This window comes from Pagrus major, chromosome 2, assembly GCF_040436345.1.
Source record: "Pagrus major chromosome 2, Pma_NU_1.0".
Taxonomy (NCBI): domain Eukaryota; kingdom Metazoa; phylum Chordata; class Actinopteri; order Spariformes; family Sparidae; genus Pagrus; species Pagrus major.
The window spans coordinates 26,601,287-26,620,316 of NC_133216.1; the positions used below are offsets into that span (position 1 = coordinate 26,601,287).

The window sequence follows — 19,030 nt, forward strand, 5'->3', positions numbered from 1 at the left end:
GGTTACTTAATTTTACAGTACCAGTAAAAATCATTTATAAGAACAAAGTTGGATGTCTTTTTTTTAATTATTTGCTCTACTGCTGTATCTTAATACCACAAGTAACTAACCAAATATTTGCCTTTACTGATTGGGTGGAGAAGGAATGGCAGAGAGCTTCTCCACCCAGATAGACAGAGGGAGATCTAAATAATCTGGTAGAGTGCTTGTCCAGTGCCGTCTTATCCATTCTGACACGCTGTTTGAATTGGTTCACCAATTGTTGGTTGATTACATGGAAGCAGAAATGGTTAAAATACTGAAGCGGGATTTAAGAAAGCGAGAATATCCACAAATCCACAAACATTAACCAGATAGATGGTATGATCGTCTGTACTTATCAACATGTGCAAACACGAGCTAAGCATGTATTAACAGGCTCGTTTTATTGCTTGTCGTCACAAAATTTGTGATCTCAAGATGTTTTTGTGATGCTGTGTGTAGATGATAACATTGAATGAATAAAACGTTTCTCATGATCACAGAATAATTATGTTGTAAATTCAGAATAACATGAGGAACCTGAATAAACTGAGATTTGAGTGAAGATAATACTACGTATTGTGTTGCACTGAACCTCCCAAATCAAGGAACTGAACTTTATTGTTCTCACCTGCACATGTTGCTGTCAGTGAAAATCCAATTCATCAATGACTGGAAAATCTTGGTTATTAATAATGTATTTATTATATATAACTATGTAATTTAATTTGAATACATTTTACACTAAAACAATTACCCTTTTTAATCAAAGACTGTACATTTGTGCATATTATAGTAGACTATATATAGTACTGTACTTTAAGGTGTAAAGTGTTTTAGTGTTTCACTTTATTCACTGACTAAAATGCAGGCCTACTTTTACCTACCCTATAATTTAGCTGAATTATAAGGGGACCACCAGCAGATGCACACTGTGCTCCAAAACATGTGTCTTTCACTGTTGTTGTATCAGATTTCTAATTTCCCAGAAAAATGCCGACAACAAAATCACCTGATAGATGTGCATGACACAGCGATACTAGCAGAGATAATCTCTTAAGATTCTTTTACTACCATATAAATGAAAACATCTTGTGTGTTACATGATTGCATACATTGAATCAGGTTTATCCAGTGTAACATAAAACCTTAATAGTTTTCCTCAAGAAACAAATACATGAATGTGACATTTCACAGTCAGTAAATTATCATCATCATCATCATCTGCTACTGGCTAGACAAACAGGTTTCTCACTCACTGTCAGGGTGTATCCCTGTTTAACCCGCATACAAAACCTGTGGTCTGTCAAAACAAACACAGACTGTTGGCAGACGAGTGTCCCTCCTCTTATTGTTCATACCTTTTTCACTGAAAAAGTTCCACCCTCTCTTGCTCTCATTTATATTCACTCCTATCTCCTGTCCGAACGTGTTCTTGGTGGGTTGACTGCTCGGGAAACTGTTGTTTAAATTATACATGCAGGAAGGCGACTTAACTTTCAGGTAAAAATGTAACTATCTGCTTTATGTTGGTTTTGTTTGTGATAAAAATCAGCATACTTTTGGTAATCCGTACTTTGTTACAGGATTTACCTTTAGTCTCTGAAGCTGAAGTTGTAGATCGACATCTTGTTCTTCCAACTATATTGATATAGATGTGTAACATAAGGAGTAAGCCATCAGTAGTACTTTCATCTTTTGTTTTAATCTCTGTCAACTCTCTTTCTATTCCCACAGGACAGCCTGACTGATACAGCATACATCCATCTGACAACAATTGTTAAACCAAATGTACTAACGCAGTTTACATTGGACTCATCATAGCTTTCTTTTGCTCCACCTTCCTTGTCATCCAGTCTTTCAAAGCATCAATCCTTCTCACCATGTCCAACCAGCCCACTCAAAACCACCATGAAGGGGCCTACCTGTCTCTGATGAGAGGCCTGAGAGAGCTGGACCTCCGGGGCCCCAGTGTTCCCAGTGACCTGGTTCTGATTGGAGACCATGCCTTTCCTTTGGCAATGAACAGCCGAGGCCAGATCCTGATGGCTGCCTCTCTGTACGGCAGTGGAAGGATTGTAGTCCTGGGTCATGAGGCCTACCTGACCGCCTTTCCTGCTCTGGTAGAGAACGCTCTGACCTGGCTGCGAGGAGATGGATCTGACAACTTGTCTGTTGGCATCCACAACAATGTCAGGGCAGTTGCTGATAACCTCAGTAGATCCAGCTTCAAAGCTGAAGTTGTGGGGGCCTTTAGTAAAAATCTGGGTGTGGGAGTGTATGTGACTGATGCCTACAGCGTGGGTGCGCACGTGAAGGACCTGGTGGCATTCATGAAAGCTGGAGGAGGAGTGCTGATAGCGGGGCAGGCGTGGAGCTGGGCTGGAGCTCATCCTAAGGAGAACACGCTGCTTCTGTTTGATGGAAACAAGGTATCTGGTGTGGCAGGGATCTACTTTTCTGAGCATCACGGTGAGCTAGAGTGCCTGCCTGTCTACCCACAGATCCCTTCATCCTGGATGTCTGTTGTGTGAGTGTATTCTTTTTTTTCTATATGCACTTCTGAAAAGATTTGAAGTTGTAAAATGACAGTTCATCCTGAGTGATGTACATATGTCAATAACAAATTTCATCGAGATCCATCCAATAGTTATCGATATATCTTCCTCAAAACCTGAACCTCAACGTAGAGCTAGAGGAGTAGTCATGTTGCCAACCTCATGAGGACTCATGAGGACTCATGAGGTTGGCAACATGACTACTCCTCTAGCTCTACGTTGGGCTTTGGAACCACAAAGGTCTGTACCAAATTCCATCAAGTAGATACTGAGATATTTTACTAGATAACTTTGACCTGCAGATAGCATTAGATGAAAAGTCAGGGCCACACCAAAGGCATTACGATTCAGCTTTTGGGCCCCAGAGATGTGTGTACCAAATGCCATATCAATCCATGCAACAGCAGTGAAGACATTTACGAAAAAACTAAAATGTCAACATCATAGTGGTGTTACAGGAAAGTGAAGACTGTTGGTTGATTGTCGCCAAAGTCAGCAGGACTCATCCTCTGATCACCATGAATGTCTGCACAAAATCTCATATCAGTCCATCCAATAGTGGTTAAGATATTCCAGTCTGGATGTGGTGGACCAACCAAACAAACTACAGACTGACCAATATTGTCGACAATGGCACTAGCCTGGCTAAAAAGGATGGGTACAACTTACTACCAAAGTGGAAATTCCTTTTTGCTTCCTCTCATCTCCCTCCATCCCTCCTTCTTCCTTCTGTTTCTCCATTTTTAAGACAAAACACGGTTGGCACCAGGATTGGAGCTTGATGTGGCACCAGTGCCTGAGACAGAATGATGAGAGAATAAACTGTATCGCTCTTACTTGACACATCTTTTTCACCCTCCTCTTCTTTCTTCCATGTTTAGAATCGGTAAGGATTTTGAGGACGACTTTGAGTTCTTACTCCAGGGGATCTCAAACTTTGACCTCCAGAATGTAACAGTGTCTGAGGTTCTGGTCCACGGCCCGCTAGCTTTCCCAATTGGTACCACCAAGGATGGACAAGCGTTCTTGGCAGGAGCCTACTATGGGCAGGGACGGGTTATTGTGATCACACATGAAGGACTTTTCACGTGGGAGGTACAGTCTGGATCAGTGAATGATGTTTTTTTTTTTGCAATAAACAGTAATATGGGTTCAGGTAATGGTTTGATTAATCTAAAAATTATGCTAAACACATTTTGGAGATTTTAGTTACAGTGTACTTCACCACCATCATCAAAAAACAAACAAGCAGGGAATAAGTGTTCATCCCTCCAGTAGAGTTCAGGAGACTTGCAGACACTTTACTATGATGCTTTATATTGTTTGTTTGTTTGTTTGATTTATTTTAACCCATCTGAAAATCTGAATATTTTCTGGGAGCTCAATTGGGAAAAATCAGTTAGATGAAATAACCAAATGGGAACATCTGTTTTTTATTTGAATTTACGTCTTAACAAATCATCTCATTCATTTGTGACCACCAGCGGTTGCTATCTGTAGTGTGTTAAACAATGAGTTACGTACTTAAAATGCCAAATGTTTTTCACATGGTTAACAAACTACTTTCTGTTTTTGATAAACCTTTATCACAGACACTGGCTCCATTTTGGATCAATGCTCTTCGTTGGTTGGATGAAGGCCGGCAGGGTGTTGTCGGACTAGCGCCAGGCTTCGAACAAGCCAGGGAACACTTTAGCAAGTCAGGGTTAAAGTGTGAGGCGACAAACTTCAGGGAAGACCTGAGTGTGTTTGTGTGCACAGCGTATAATGATGATCAAGCGGAGAAAATCCAAGAATTTGTAGCAGAAGGAGGAGGCCTGCTGATTGGTGGACATGGCTGGCACTGGTCACAGACGCACCCTGGGCAAAACCAATTAACAGATTTCGCAGGTATGATAATGAGCCACAAGAGTTTCATTGTATTCTGCCAATTTCTATTATAGTCTGTAATAATGTATTTATTATTACATTTTTAAGGGACCATGTTAAATGTTAAATATAATTATTACTGTTTGCTGTATTGTAAGAGAGTAACCTTAAACCATGCAACACACAGATCAAGTCAGATTTCTTGCACTTTCTTTCAGGGAACAAGATTCTGAACAAAATGGGCTTGAGCGTGCTGGGCAACATCATTTGGGGAGGTAACTACGAGGCCCCTGTGCCCAGCCGGGCATGCAAAGACACCTACCACTTCCGCCACCTTCTGAACCGCTTTGCTAGTCATGTAGCCCAGGGCCAGGAACTTACGCAGCATGAGGAGGAACGCCTTAAAAAACTGGGTTCGGACTGTGCCGAGTACTTGCACATGGAGGCTCATGATTGCTCCTCCTACGCACAGGTGCTGTCCACCCTCACCGACCTCATAAAGAAGTCGGACATTCCACAGGTGGGCACTGAATGACTGAATTGTCTATGATTGTTCTTCTTATTATTTTGAATAAGGAAGCTCCACTTTGTTTTTGGCTTTTGGGGCAGACCCTGCCGTGAATCGCCAATATAATATTTGCAGTAGATTCAGTTACCTTCTACACATAAGCTGGAGGGGCAGTTAATACCACATTATCTAGCATAAATAATTGTGCCATATAAACAACTACAAATATGACTAATAAATGTCTGCATGTGCCCTGATGTTGTTTTCAGCTTCAGATACTGTGATATTGTTAGCAACCTCTTTTTAAAACATGTATTGTTCATATTCAAGGTGTGTGGCACCTGCCCTGTGAAGACTCCCAAAGACCACCTGCTCCTCAATGTGGGGACAGAGGTGTACAAGATCTGCCCAGATCCCGATGCCCTCCTGCCCTACCTCATCAAGCATAACCCCTTGTTGCCAGTTGTCTACAACCACAAAATCAAGATTAATACAAAAACAGGAGGTCAGAACACACTCTTATGGGTCAAAGCATGACAGAATTGAAAGATTATTTTGTGTTTGCAGCTCTGTGTTTGTTGATGCTGACATAATTTGTGTGCACAACTGAATATGTTGAAACAATTTGTTAAAGCTGGGGCTCGTAATTTATTTTAGAAGCATTTTTTGTTCGAGCATATGTATAGACAATCTCTTAACATCCCGAAAGCGCAGGCTCTGACAAAATAAAGTCAAAAATCCAGTATCTGTGGCTGTCACAGGCCTTTAATAATCTCATCCAATCATTTTATTCAGATCAGATTATATTTTTGCGTATGACCAGAATCTACAAGGCTCATCATGGATGTACTGCTAAAGCCAATAGTGAGTTAGTCGTACAAGAAGTGCAGCCAACAGCCATTTCTGTTTTTTTACATTGATAATGATAATATTAGATGTTTTCTTTCATGTGAGTTAGAAATGAGGTAGTTGGATACGGTTAGCAATGACAATGCTGCACTGCGTTCACAGTACACAGCCTCTGAGCCAAAGAAAAAGTGAGCTGCAGCAGCAGATTCATTCATTCAGCTGTTTTTTGTGACAATTGTGACGTTTGTGGCATTTATTATTATGTAATTTATTAGACTAAAAAAGCTAAGAGAGCTTGTTGAACATTGCGTACTACCCACTTGCACATATCTCTCTACGGGAGAGCTACTGGGCCGTTGGGTGTGGTGTTGGTGTAATCTGGCATTGCATGTTTATGTGTTTTGGAGGAATTGCTTGAGGGAGGCCTGGAGGAGGGGGATTTTTTTGGGTAGATGAATAGAACATTTAGAAATTTTAGAGTCCGATTTTACCAACCCCAGCATTAATCTGCCTCTGCGTGGTAATGAAATAAAGTTCTTGTTGTTGTCTGTCTTAGAAGGGGAAGAGTGGATCAGTACAGGTCTCTACCTCTCTCCTGGTATGAAGACCTACATATCCCTGCCAGAAGAGATTGTCAACAAGGAATGGAAGGTAGAGTGCACAAGGCAAATTTAAACATCTGGTTTATTGAGTTCAGGTAACATGTGGACTTGGTAATGACTGTGAGCAGTTATGTGTCAAAGAATATATTTACCACTCCATTTATCTACACATCTTGCCAGCCTATGACCCATACATGTAACTATATGTAACAAACTATACTGCACTTTACATACAGGTTTTTAAATCAGTAACACATATTCCATGTCTTCCTCAGATCCAGATCGGCTGTCAAACAGACCATCTCTGCCATGAGGAGTTGAAGAGAGCACCACGTGTTCATGAGCGATTTCCTGTGACCTCAAACATGATGCAGGTGTGGAACCTGTGGGGGGGACTCATCTACCTGGTGGCCCCACCCAAAACAAAAGTGGAGGACCAAGAGGTCACAGTGCAGATGGCTGTACCTTCACCATATTATAAATCTGGTGAGTGTATGGTGAATGACAACGCACATGTATGATGTATCTGTGTGTTCGCATGGAGTTAGCTACATTAGGTCATAAGAAGTCTGTAAGAAGAACAGAGAAGACTCAAGGCATTTTTTTCTAAATTTGTTCTTAATTCAAAATCACACATTCAAAACCTGTCCTTCTGTTCTTTTCAGGTGTGACAACAGTAGCTCAGTGGTCGCTGCTGCGCACAGCTCCTTCTCCCTGGGCCGAGTTGGAGTTTGACAACATCATCCTCACTGTGCCATCTGAAGCTGTTCAGAACCTGGACCGCCCTGATGAGTTGGCAGCCCACTGGAATGACATCATGAAGGGCATAGCTGACCTGGCTGTCATACCACACAAATTTCCCCGCAAAGAGCGCTTTGTAGCAGATGTGCAGATTTCCCATGGTAAGTGTTTGGATTTCACACTGTATCTGTCTCTTATTTGCTTTGTGCATACTATATGCAGTATGTTGAAATAAAGCACCAGGACTCTCAGGGACATCAGATGACATTGGGTGTGTAATACTATTGTTTTGTAAGTTCACCCTTTATAAGAACCAGCTTAAAGTTCATTTGCAACACATTAAATGAACTAGTTCACATTAATTCTCCCATAGTCTTCTATATTTCTTCTACATCACTCTTAGCAGTAACAAAGTAATGTTAACATGTTACTAATTAGATTTCAGTCATATAATTACATTTACTATGTCAAGTTATGCGTTACCACCCAACCTATGACATCAGAATTGTCATATACAACATATTAAACATCTCTGGAAAGCTGCATGTCAGAGACTTACCTTTCTCCTTGCCCTGATGATTATCGCCAGTGATTATTTATCCACTTTCTGTGTTAAAAGGTATTGTTGATGTTAGCATGATTGTTAGCCGTCCACTGGCACTTCAGTGATGCATTTGGTCTGTTAACCAATCAGAGGCTGTGTTCCTGACTGAGAGCCTTTATTTAGATATCACCCACCACTGGGATTGTAGTGAACTGTAAAAAACCTCAGCTTTTGTGCTTTATTTACCGCTATGAGCCACCCTCATCCATTTAAAGTCGGGTGCCATAAAATGGTCTGAGAGTGTGGACGTTGATATTTATTAGTTGGAAATGCGTAGTTACTATTCACTAAATACATGCACACGGACAATGAACACGCTCTTTCAGATTGTTCACGCACAACACTGTATAATGCATTCCAACACTGTTTAAGGATCACAAATTGTAACACCCTTCGGTTAAAAATTACCAATTGAGTGAGGAGTTTTGTAGCAACACATGCTAATATGAGCCCCATGTTATGTGTTTGCTCTAATTGCACAACAATGTGATGTTTGTCCACCATAGACACAGAGCTCTCAAGATTTGTTTCTCCATCCAGGTTGGATGCATGCAGGTTATCCTGTCATGATGCACGCGACCGCAGCAGATGAACTGATCAACGTTAACAATGCAAGGACTAAAGGCATTTGGGGCCCCATCCATGAGCTGGGACACAACCAGCAGAGAGGCTGCTGGGAGTTCCCACCAAACACCACAGAGTGTACATGCAACCTGTGGTCATTGTATGTGCATGAAGAGGTGCTGGGAGTCAGCAGGACACAGGTGGAGTAAATTGAATTAAAGTTTTATTTTATTTTATATTTATATTATATATAACTATATATTATATTTTTATCTTAGTTTTATTTCTGACAAAACAAGAGATCAATGTCTAGAACGAACTGGTCTTAACGTGGATTTTAGACATCACACGGCTGCTTATATTGAGAGAAGTATTTGTTTTTTCACTGATCAATTCACTGATGAATCACATCAATTCACCTTGTGCAATACAGGCTCAAGGCATTACTACAGAAAGTCGCCACCAACTAGCAAAGGACTACGTTGAGGGGGGCAGGAAACTTGACAATTGGAGCTTTTTTGTGGCCCTGGAGACATATATGCAGGTGAGAGAGAATGACTGTAGATTAGATCCTGTGGAGGAGGGGTACCCAAACCATTTCCCTTAGAGGGCAAAGACTGAAATGTAATGGTTGGCCACAGGCCAAAAGCAAACACTCGCTTCTCTTAACTGACTGACTTCCTGCAAAAAGTTTCACTCTGCCCTCCATGCTCAGATTATGAAAATGAATACATATTTAAAACTGTTACAGCCCCAGTGCTCTCAGTACTCATATTTACAATTCATTACTTTAACATACATTACTTATTTAACCAATATTTATTAGTTATAAGAGTATCACACTTTTTGATTTTTGCACTGGAAACGTCTAGAAGATGTGGAAAGATTCTATGTCACACCAGAGACAACATTTGAACAGAATTTCAAGACTAAAAGTGTCTCACCCCATTCGACCCACTGATGCATTAATGCTCATGACACACCAGACAACACTGCTATTTTTTCACATATTCCTCTACCTCTGTCTGCTTCCATGTAGCTCCAGGAGAAGTTTGGCTGGGATGCCTTTAAGAAGGTGTTTGCTGCCTACCACAAGATGAGCGACTTTCCCCATGACAACAAAGGAAAGATGAACCTGTATGCTGAGACTTTCTCCCAGACTGTGAAGATGAACCTGGCTGGATTCTTTAAGGCCTGGAGTTGGCCCATTGAAACAGCCACTGAGAAGAAACTCTCCAGCCTGCCGCCCTGGAGTGACCACCCCATGACCCAGTTTGACTGAACTTCACACTGCTGCTGCTTAGAAATGTAGAGAGAGATGGGTTCAGTGGGAAATTCAATTAACTGACTTTCTTTTCCTTTTGTTTTTCTTGTGTTTTTAACTAGATTTATTGAAATGGTAAAAAAAAAAAATAATAAAAAAAAGACAAGAGGATTTAGTTCAGTTTGATAATAAAACTAATACTCTCAGGCTGAGCAGACACTGTACGTATATACATATGATTAGTCATTGATCTTACCTCAGATGATCAGTTGGATTTCTGTCATGTCAGAATTTGGAATTGTCAATGGATGATAACCACTAGAGGTCAGTGTTTAGCGTGTGTTTAGTGTGAGCTCTACATTGTGATCCAGACAGTATGAGCATAAAAGTTGCAGGTTCTGGTGATGCAGACCGGATGATTGTTTAGTGTAAGTTAACATAACATAACATGCACAGTGTCTGCCTAGATAAAGACAAATAATTATTAGTTAACGAGAAAGTTAGTTATATACCGTAGTTAACCATGCATCTTTTGAATTCAGTACGTCCATTTGAAAATATTTTTTTCACTCTTCCAGTGAATATGATCACTTCAGAGGGTGAAATACAGAAAGTAAGTAATTGATTGATTGACACCATTGTTATACCTCACTTAGTTTCAACTGAATCAGAAACTGCTCACTTGTTTTCTTTGGTAATGCTGTATTAATCCCTGTGCTACTACATACTGATCACATGCAGCAACGTGCGTGAAAGCTTTTTAATTCACAGCACCAAAGTGATTTTTGGACTTTCTATGAAGGATATGTGACCTCTCGTACTTTTTCCCCTTGTGGATCATGTTCTCTAATTCTCTGTGTTAATACCCTCTTTATGCTTAATGATGGTAAGCCATGCGGGCTCTGTTTATTAGATGAACTATATGTTCACTATTTGTCTATATTAGTATTTGCCTTTACTGTCACAGGTAAAAGATACCAGTAAACGTTCACTGCAGCCTTCATATGCCCTGCAGTTGTTGTAAACCAGCTCTCCTACTGGTTGATTGGAGAACTGCTGGAGAAATGCCCCATGTTAATTCAGAGGGAGCTCCTCCAACCAGTTGTCCTCTTGTGTTCCTCACTGGGACAAAGGCATGGGCGTTGGAAGCTTTGAAAACATGGGTGGAACAGTAATTAACAGTTAGCCTACCGCATACCGAGGCTGCTGTCAGTCAGTATGGAGACAAAAACAAAAACAAGGCCATAAGCAAAAGGCAAATAAAATACAAACATTTGGTTCAATACTTATGTTAGATTTTAAGTTAGTTTATTCCCGAAAACATTTTGTGGTGACAGTGTGTGACTCCCCTTAACTCTACCTCTACCGCTCGTGTGTATGCTGTAGCAGTTGAAATTGTGAATTGTACCTTTAAGACAAACTGGGTTACAAGAGGAGCAACGTCACCAGACAGCACCTTGTTTTTCCTTGAGTTAGTTGAGCGGCGCTGTTGCCATGGACAGACGCATGTTATCGAGCTCCTGTTTCTTTTGCCTCTCAACTCAAGTGTAACCGGTCACGTGTGGCCACTGTTTTGTTCATGTATGATAAAACAGTAACCGTACAACCAGGCATTGTAAGGTTGATGTGTTAGAAATATATGACGGGCATTGTGGAAACCCCAGATATGTGTGACTGTGTTTTATGGGCTTACTTATTGCTTCTGCTTCACTCACAAACCAAGAACCATGGACCCAAACTGTTACAGTGTGTGTGTGTCCTATGTGAGAACCTGCCTGGGTGCAAGGTGGTGTGGGATTTTATTGATTTGGCCATTCGCTCAATAAGCAAGTGGAACAACTCGATAATTAAGTACTGCCGCAACACTCTGAAAAGAAGGCCAAGAGGATAGCCTATGTATTTTCGACATAGTAAAAACATGGTTAAAACATGGTAAAAGTGGCGGAGATTGAAACTAATAATTCTCATACAATAGCTGGGACTCCAATGAACAAATAATTAGTGTGAATGCTTCAAAGCATTCACACTATTGTTCTTCTGGAATTTATTATTATTATTATTATTATTCTTCTTCCGTACGTTTTTCAGCTCTCTTCTACTCCTACAAATTTTGAGCTACAGAAACCATTCAACTATCAAAATGTTCAGCTCGTTAAGGACATGATGGCATGTAATTTTGGTTTTTCTATCTTTTATACTTTTGAAAATATTCAGCTTTTTCTGCAAAAATTTTCCCATTCATCCTTATGGGGATTTTTTCAAATTTCATTCTGCTACTACTTCAGCATACGTTCAGCTATAGAAACCGTTCAACTATCAAAATGTTCAGCTTTTTAAGCTCTTTCAGCCTTGTACTTTTCAGCTTTTTAGCTTTTCAACTTTTTCAAATATTCAGCTTTTTCAAAAAAAAATTTAATATGGAAGCAAATGGGAAAATCTTCAAATCCTCTTCAAAACTCATCCACTTTCAACCTCTTCTGCTCCCTCATACTTTGAGCTAGAGACACCATTCCAACTTTAAAATATTCACAAGACCTTGAACTATTGGTCATGTATTTCAGTTTTTGAAAATCTTTTACGGTTTTGAAATAATCACAGTTTTAGTTTTAAGGATTTTTAACTGGTCTTCTGGTTTTATAATGGGTGTGTATTGCGTGAGCTAGAGTGCGTGACATCATCGCTAGAGTGGAGAGCAGCTGCAAAAACTTTAGAAAAAACTGTCTTCAGCTTGATTTGGGTCCCACATCTTTTACTTCACATAGACAATATATACATAGAAATGTAGGAAATCTTGTTGGCTTTCAGATGATGGTCTTATTTCAGATGTAGGACCTAAACTTTTGGCTGTAGAGGCCCTCGAGCGACAAGCACTCCAGCAACTGCCCCATAAGCCGCAGTGTTAATTTTGAGCCTAAATTTCTGGAGTGGAGCAGACAGTACCTGTTTTGTCTCTCGCTCTCGTGCCCTCATTTTTCACTCTACAGAAATAAAAAACACATCACAGGCTTCAGCAATGTCTCCTGTTACTCACTGTATACATATTTTGGCCATAATCATTACACTTTTTTCTAGACCTGCAGGTGTTTGGGAGGTGTTTTCCCATTCATCCTTATGGGGACATTTTCAAATTTTGTTCTGCTACTGCTTCAGCTTATGTGCAGCTACAGAAACCATTCAACTATCAAACTGTTCAGCTTTTCAACCTTTTCAGCTTTTCAACCTTTTCAAATATTCAGCTTTCTGCCTTTTCAACTTTTTCAAATATTCAGCTTCATGTTCAGCTAGAGAAACTGTTCAACTATCACAATATTCAGCTTTTTCAGCCCATTAAGCCTTGTGCTTTTCAGCTTTTTCTGCAAAATCTTGACCATTCATTCTTATAGTTTTATGCATTTCCGGCAGCACGTTCAGCAGATTTCCGAAATCACTTCAGCTGTCAGCATTCACACTGTATTTTCGCAGGAAATGCAATTTTTCTAGTTGTAATATGATTGTCTGATGAGTTACAGATGCTGGAGTTGCAATACATCAGGAGTGAAATAAGGTCACAATTTCTGGGTCCAATGGGATGTATAGTGAGGTTTGATAAGGGAGAGTGTGTAGGCTAAAGCAACAAGACCTGGGGCCTCAGTTATCTCTGCTGTATGTGGACAATTTGGGCCTGAAGGAGGCATGTGCCACTTCCCAATCAAGCCATACATGAGCATTGATTCATGTGCTGTATTACAATAAATGGGATGGACAGTTATGTTTTAGTCATGTTTTTATGTTGATATTTTCCCTGACTGAGAATGAAAAAGACACAAGTAAACAATCACTTCATCCCTCTGCTGTTTATTTTGATTTATTTATTTGTGGTTGAATGAGATGGATAATAGTGGATGTATTAGTCAATATGAATAATAGCTTTTCGTTGTGTTACAAATCTAATGTAAGATTAAAGGGCAATGGCACCTAAAATTGTTTTCCCATCGTCCCTCTGTTATCCCTTATGCCCTGCAGTTATTGTGAAACAGCTCCCCTACAGGCTGATTGGAGAACTGCTGCAGGAATTCTCCCAGTTCATCAAGAGTGAGCTTCTCCACGAAGTTGGCCTCGGTGTTCCTCGCCGTGGCTGCACCGCCCTCAATGGGTCTACCATTGTTGTCCACGCAGCAGTAGGCGTTCCACAGGTAGTCTGGGATGTTGACGCGCTTCACGCTGTTCTTGACAATCCAGTTGTCTGCAGAGGGAACGGCACCAACCAGCACAAAAGCTTTAGAGCACTTTTCCCTGAAAAGGTCAGTGAGCTGGGACTCATGGATCCTCCAGGCGTTCTGGTTCAGTTTGGGGTTCTGAGGAACCACATTGGTCAGGGTGAAAGTGGCATTACGGGTAGGGACTGCAAGAGAGATGAATGGAAAGAAATAAAGACTTATACTAAAAAAAAACACAAAAATGCAACTTCCACAAATGTTCCTTTTTCTTTTGTCTCTTTATAAATAAAATGCATTTTGCATATTCAGCATTTACAGTTAAAATCAAATAACACATATGAAGACAGTACTGGCACAAACTACAGCTGTATTGTGTGTATCCTACAGTAGCATGTCGGATGTTGTTTTCTGTGTGTTTTTGCTGTGGCCGTTACCCAATCAAAGTAAGTACTTTGCTCTTGTAACGAGAAGAGAAGCACTTACTCAAAACGTTCATCTTCCATCTTCAATACACATAAAAAGGAATTTAACTTTGTGCTTTTTATGAGTTATGCTAATACTATAAGCACTGGTCATGAAAAAGTTTCAAAATTACAAAACAGACATATTTTAAAGACTTAATCAAAAATGTAATAAATGTAACAATAATCAAATTACACATTTGTTTCAATTGTAATCTGGGTTGATCATAGTTTCTGATTAGGTAATCCTACATGTAATTTGTGATGATGAAAATAACGGTTGCTACAAAAATTCCTAAACTCAATATTAACCAGAAATCTGCTTACTACATACTTAATATTTGATAAGCATTTGTCTCAAACAAGTCCAAATCTGTGGAAGGCCAGAGAGGCATGCATTAAAGATAATGTCTTTAAAATGTTGCTTTCTTATATTAATTATATTATTTTAATCTTGAGGTCTATGCAATGACCATTGACTGAGAAACTCAGTAGCTTGTCATAATCACGAGGTAGTATTGGACTACTTAGTAACTACTCTGTATGATGTATCAGTTTACTTGAGGGGGGCACAAAAAGAGTAACTAATGATTAAGTAATTAGTAATTAATGAGTTTGTCAGTTGTTTGTAACAATCAGAGTTTATCAGGAACAACTCACTTAAAAATACTATATACTGTATAGTCCTCAAATCACAGTTTTTGAGGAATTACTCATTAACGCTTCATTAGTCATCAGGTCATTCCATAACTCACTTTTTTGTACTATATATTAAGTGTTACCATGTTTTTTAAGTACCTAAATACATAAATACAGGCTCTTAAAATGTCGGTTACAAATTGCATCTTACTTTTTTCTTTCCATCAAAATATACATTACACAATACTCAAAAGTAATTAAATACATATCATATCCAGAAGTATATAAATCTATGTAATTGAAATACTGCCCATCTCTGACAGTAAAATAGGCTCCAGGTCAGTGAACCTCTACACTGAGGGGTATCAGATGCAGATAGGACCATTCTGCTATTGGGATCATCACTGAAAAAGCCTTATACAGTTTATCAATAGACAGGATTATAATTTGATGGATATCTTCTTTTTTTGTTCTTTCTTAATTTTTTTTAGGTCTCTACAACAGTTGAAAAACAAACAACATGATAGTGTTAATGTCACTGGACAAAGTAAAAGAATCCCAGATTTTATTATACATTGAATGAGCATTTATTTAAAGCAGAAATCCAACACACTATCACTGTGAAACTGAACATCGCCCCTGCTGAACTGACACCTTTATCTGGTGTCTACTGCCACCTACTGACCTCTCACCCTAAAAACCACCCATGTTCAACCTCCATTACCTGCATGGTGTCCGTTGGGGTTGAGATGACCACGGTCGAAGCCAGAGTGTGTGTAGTCCTCATTCAGAGCCTGTTTCTCCCCCAGGTAGACTCCAGGGTAGTCTCTCCCCAGCCAGTAGCCATCCTTCATCTCTGCTTGCCAGGCCATGTTTACCAGCTATAAGGCATATAAAAAACTCCTTGATTTAAACATACAGAAGGGGTCACTGGGACAAATATAAGCACCTGTCCTCACACAATATATACTGAAAGACATCAATCCATTGTGCATATTTTTAAATATATATATATATATATATATATATATATATATATATATATATATATATATATATATATATATATACATATATATATATATATATATATATATATATATATACATATATCTACATATATATATATATATATATGTATATTAACTCTACTAAACGAACAGAAAGAGCAGTGCTCTAGTACTCTTCATACTTAAAGGAGACCCATTATCCTTTTTCTCCTCTCTCCCACAGAAAACAAAGCTGAAACGCCTCATCAGTAGTCTCGCCTTTAATTTTGTGACCTGGTGACATCACATTACGTCACCATGTCTCACATTTCCATAATTAATGCCTAGAGGCTAGTTTGGCACATAAGAACTGATTTAACCCAGCTTCTTTGTTGTTGTTAGCAGTGCTGGGTCAGGCATGTGTGAGCTGACCAATCAGAGCAGAGTGGATATTCAGGAGGGGCGGGCCTTAAAGACAGGAGCTAAAATAGAGCGTTTCAGACAGAGGGGAATAAAATGCTGCAACACTGGACAGTATGAGAAAACTGATATGTTGTTTGATCAATAAAGCATGTAAACCTATTCTGGTAGTAACCCAAAATAAACTTAACCTCAACATGAGCATAATATGCCTCCTTTAATATGTATTCCACACATGCTGATGATTTTGACCACGTCAATACTGTGGATGCACATGTGCAGCATGCACAAATGTGGCACCAACCTGAGGCTCAACAAACCACCTTTTCTCCCTGCCACCTCCATTGCTGGGCTGGAAATGATAGGCAGAGTAGACAGCAATACGATGGTTGGTGTCATACAGGGTGGCAAAGTGGAATCTGGTGGTGCAAAGATGAATTGCAGTGATTTGGAGGTCAGAAGTGTTGCAATGAAAAATTGTACATTTAGTGCTGAAAAATTGAACTTGGCCAGATTTTCTGAGATTCATACGGTCAGTTGAAAAATGAATGAAGAAAATACATTAAGCATGTATTTGTATTTATACGTATCTATACGCTGTTTCCCTACCTGTTGACGAAGCGCTGACACAGACGGGCAACACCAGGAGTAGACGCCCCCCACTCTGGCACCTTGTTTTGATAGAAGTACTTCAAACACTCTGGTTCATCCTGGAACAAAATAACACAGGCTCCTAAGTGAATCTCTTATGCAACAAATACGCACACATAAATTTTACCTTCCTTGAATTCTTTGAATAAATTGGAATGAGTTAACAAACCTCAAAACGATTCACAACATCTGCCTGAGCAGAGAAGAGGAGCGAGAGGAGAACGCACAAAGGTACCAAGGTTTGCATCCTGGAAAAACCCTCTGGTGTCAGGGATACTTAACTGTCCTGTAGCCTTGAATAGAACAGAAAATAAACTTGTGAATACATGTTTTATTCAACAAGACAGTGTGGGTATAAATAAGACAGTAAATGTAAGTCTACTGTAACAGCTTAGGCCTGCACATGTAAGAGCATCAGTTTGTTTGCACTATCTGTGTTTGTATGTGTGTGTTTCCACTCACCTGCTGCCACGGTCCGCCCAGAGCAGAAACTGGCTTTTATATATGACTTCTCCTCACCTTTCACCTTGTTTGTCCTCTCTTTTTATCTGACCACCATGTGATGTTTACGGGGGATGTGGTGTGGATGTAGATGACTGAGTGTGAGAGTGTTAAAAATGGAACAATGATGCAGAAAATGCCAATATTAGCAACACTAAGTTATGAGTCCCAGTGGGATTAGTTAAAGATACAAGATAACATCCTGTGTATGAAGAGGACACTTTAGGTGTTATGACAACATTTCATGTCATTCAATTCTGAACTTAAGTACAATTTTGAGATACTTGTATTTTACTTGTGTTTCCATTTTCTGTTACTTAATTCTTTTTAATCCACAACATTTATTTGATAAATTTACCTTTATGCAATGGGTAAATATTTTCCATACCTGTGGTTTTGTCCTTTTTCATGATTTGTGTCTCTAATTAAACAATGTTATGACAATATTTAGTTACATATTAAACTGATGTAGAGTTGACACAGGCTTATATATGAAAATATTGTCATCTTCATATGTATTGAAATATATATTTCATAATGTATATTTAATTTGTTATTGGATATATCAAATGTGATAATATATGTGAAATATTGGAATATACTGTATATATCAAATGTATATTATTATACATTATATATATATATATATATATATATATATATATATATATATATATATATAGAGAGAGAGAGAGAGAGAGAGAGAGAGAGAGAGAGAGAGAGAGAGAGAGAGAGGACCTTTTAAAGACATATCAGTATGTAACTCTAATGTATTATAAAAAAAAGTACATTTATTACACGTTCTAATATGTTATCAAAACAAACAAAATGATAATGTATCGGCTTGTATCGGGGCTCCTTCCATATATTAAAAAGTATTCAATATATTACATTATATTATGTCAACTTCGCTTGTTCCATAGGTATAGTTGCTACTAGATACTTTGCAGATTGAGATTAATCATACAAAATATAATCAAACGCATAAATGATGATGTATTATTATTGGTTTAGATAAAATAAAATAAGACTTTATTGATCCCTGAAGGACCCAGAAGTACATAAAGTATTCAGAATGAGCTCTGCTGTTACAAGCTGCAACATTAATGAACACTTTAATGCATCAATAATTAGAATCAAATAATATAGTAAGTATGTAAGAATTCTTATACTTTTACAACTGTGAGTATATTTTGATGCTAATACTCTGTCTCAGTAAAAGGACTTTTATTTGCAGAGTTAACTGTACTTGCACACTCCTGCTTTTAAAGCCTGCTGTAAAAGTCATTTCACATAAAACTGAATGAGATCAAGCACATTTCTAATACATTTATTCAATACTGTCTATTTTCAGCTACTGTCTAGTGCCTTAGAAATAGGATCATTTTACACTGTTACTGTAAGTCAGACAGGGAGTTACAGCTTTGTGGTGAGATGATACATATAAGCTCCATGTTCATTCCTGTTATTTGATATCAAGATCACCTCCTGAAAAATTACAACATGTGCATTTGTCAGATTCACTCACAGCCTCTTACAGCCAACTCTTGCTTAGGTAACTCTGCGTTATCTGTTCATGTGTTGCTTTTCCCA

The 19,030-nt window shown here is 38.9% G+C and overlaps 2 protein-coding genes across 2 annotated transcripts; one reads left to right on the top strand and one right to left on the bottom strand.

Moving 5' to 3' along the window:
- Positions 1-1,930: 1,930 nt before the first annotated feature.
- Positions 1,931-9,598, top strand: LOC141016641 (TRPM8 channel-associated factor homolog). The gene is made up of 11 exons (XM_073491135.1): positions 1,931-2,551; positions 3,461-3,674; positions 4,172-4,469; positions 4,667-4,979; positions 5,298-5,461; positions 6,362-6,456; positions 6,683-6,893; positions 7,073-7,309; positions 8,293-8,516; positions 8,750-8,860; positions 9,356-9,598. The coding sequence occupies exons 1-11, from the start codon at positions 1,956-1,958 to the stop codon at positions 9,596-9,598; spliced, it is 2,706 nt and encodes a 901-aa protein (XP_073347236.1). The 5' UTR covers positions 1,931-1,955.
- A 3,800-nt stretch (positions 9,599-13,398) lies between these two features.
- LOC141009743 (endonuclease domain-containing 1 protein) lies at positions 13,399-17,226 on the bottom strand. The gene is made up of 5 exons (XM_073482439.1): positions 17,106-17,226; positions 16,895-16,995; positions 16,590-16,704; positions 15,601-15,757; positions 13,399-13,961 (listed from the first exon to the last, which is right to left on the bottom strand). Exons 1-5 carry the CDS (start codon positions 17,181-17,183, stop codon positions 13,570-13,572), a joined length of 843 nt encoding a protein of 280 aa, XP_073338540.1. The 5' UTR covers positions 17,184-17,226; the 3' UTR covers positions 13,399-13,569.
- Positions 17,227-19,030: the final 1,804 nt, after the last annotated feature.

Excerpts from the sequence above, each read along its gene's own strand:
- LOC141016641 (XM_073491135.1), top strand. The coding sequence starts at position 1,956 with ATGAGAGGCCTGAGAGAGCTGGACCTCCGGGGCCCCAGTGTTCCCAGT. Across the intron at positions 2,552-3,460 it reads TCATCCTGGATGTCTGTTGT|AATCGGTAAGGATTTTGAGG; the intron begins GTGAGTGTATTC and ends TTCCATGTTTAG. Across the intron at positions 8,517-8,749 it reads TGGGAGTCAGCAGGACACAG|GCTCAAGGCATTACTACAGA; the intron begins GTGGAGTAAATT and ends TGTGCAATACAG.
- LOC141009743 (XM_073482439.1), bottom strand. The coding sequence starts at position 17,183 with ATGCAAACCTTGGTACCTTTGTGCGTTCTCCTCTCGCTCCTCTTCTCT. Across the intron at positions 16,996-17,105 it reads ATGTTGTGAATCGTTTTGAG|GATGAACCAGAGTGTTTGAA; the intron begins GTTTGTTAACTC and ends ATTTTGTTCCAG. Across the intron at positions 13,962-15,600 it reads CCCCAACGGACACCATGCAG|TCCCTACCCGTAATGCCACT; the intron begins GTAATGGAGGTT and ends TCTCTCTTGCAG.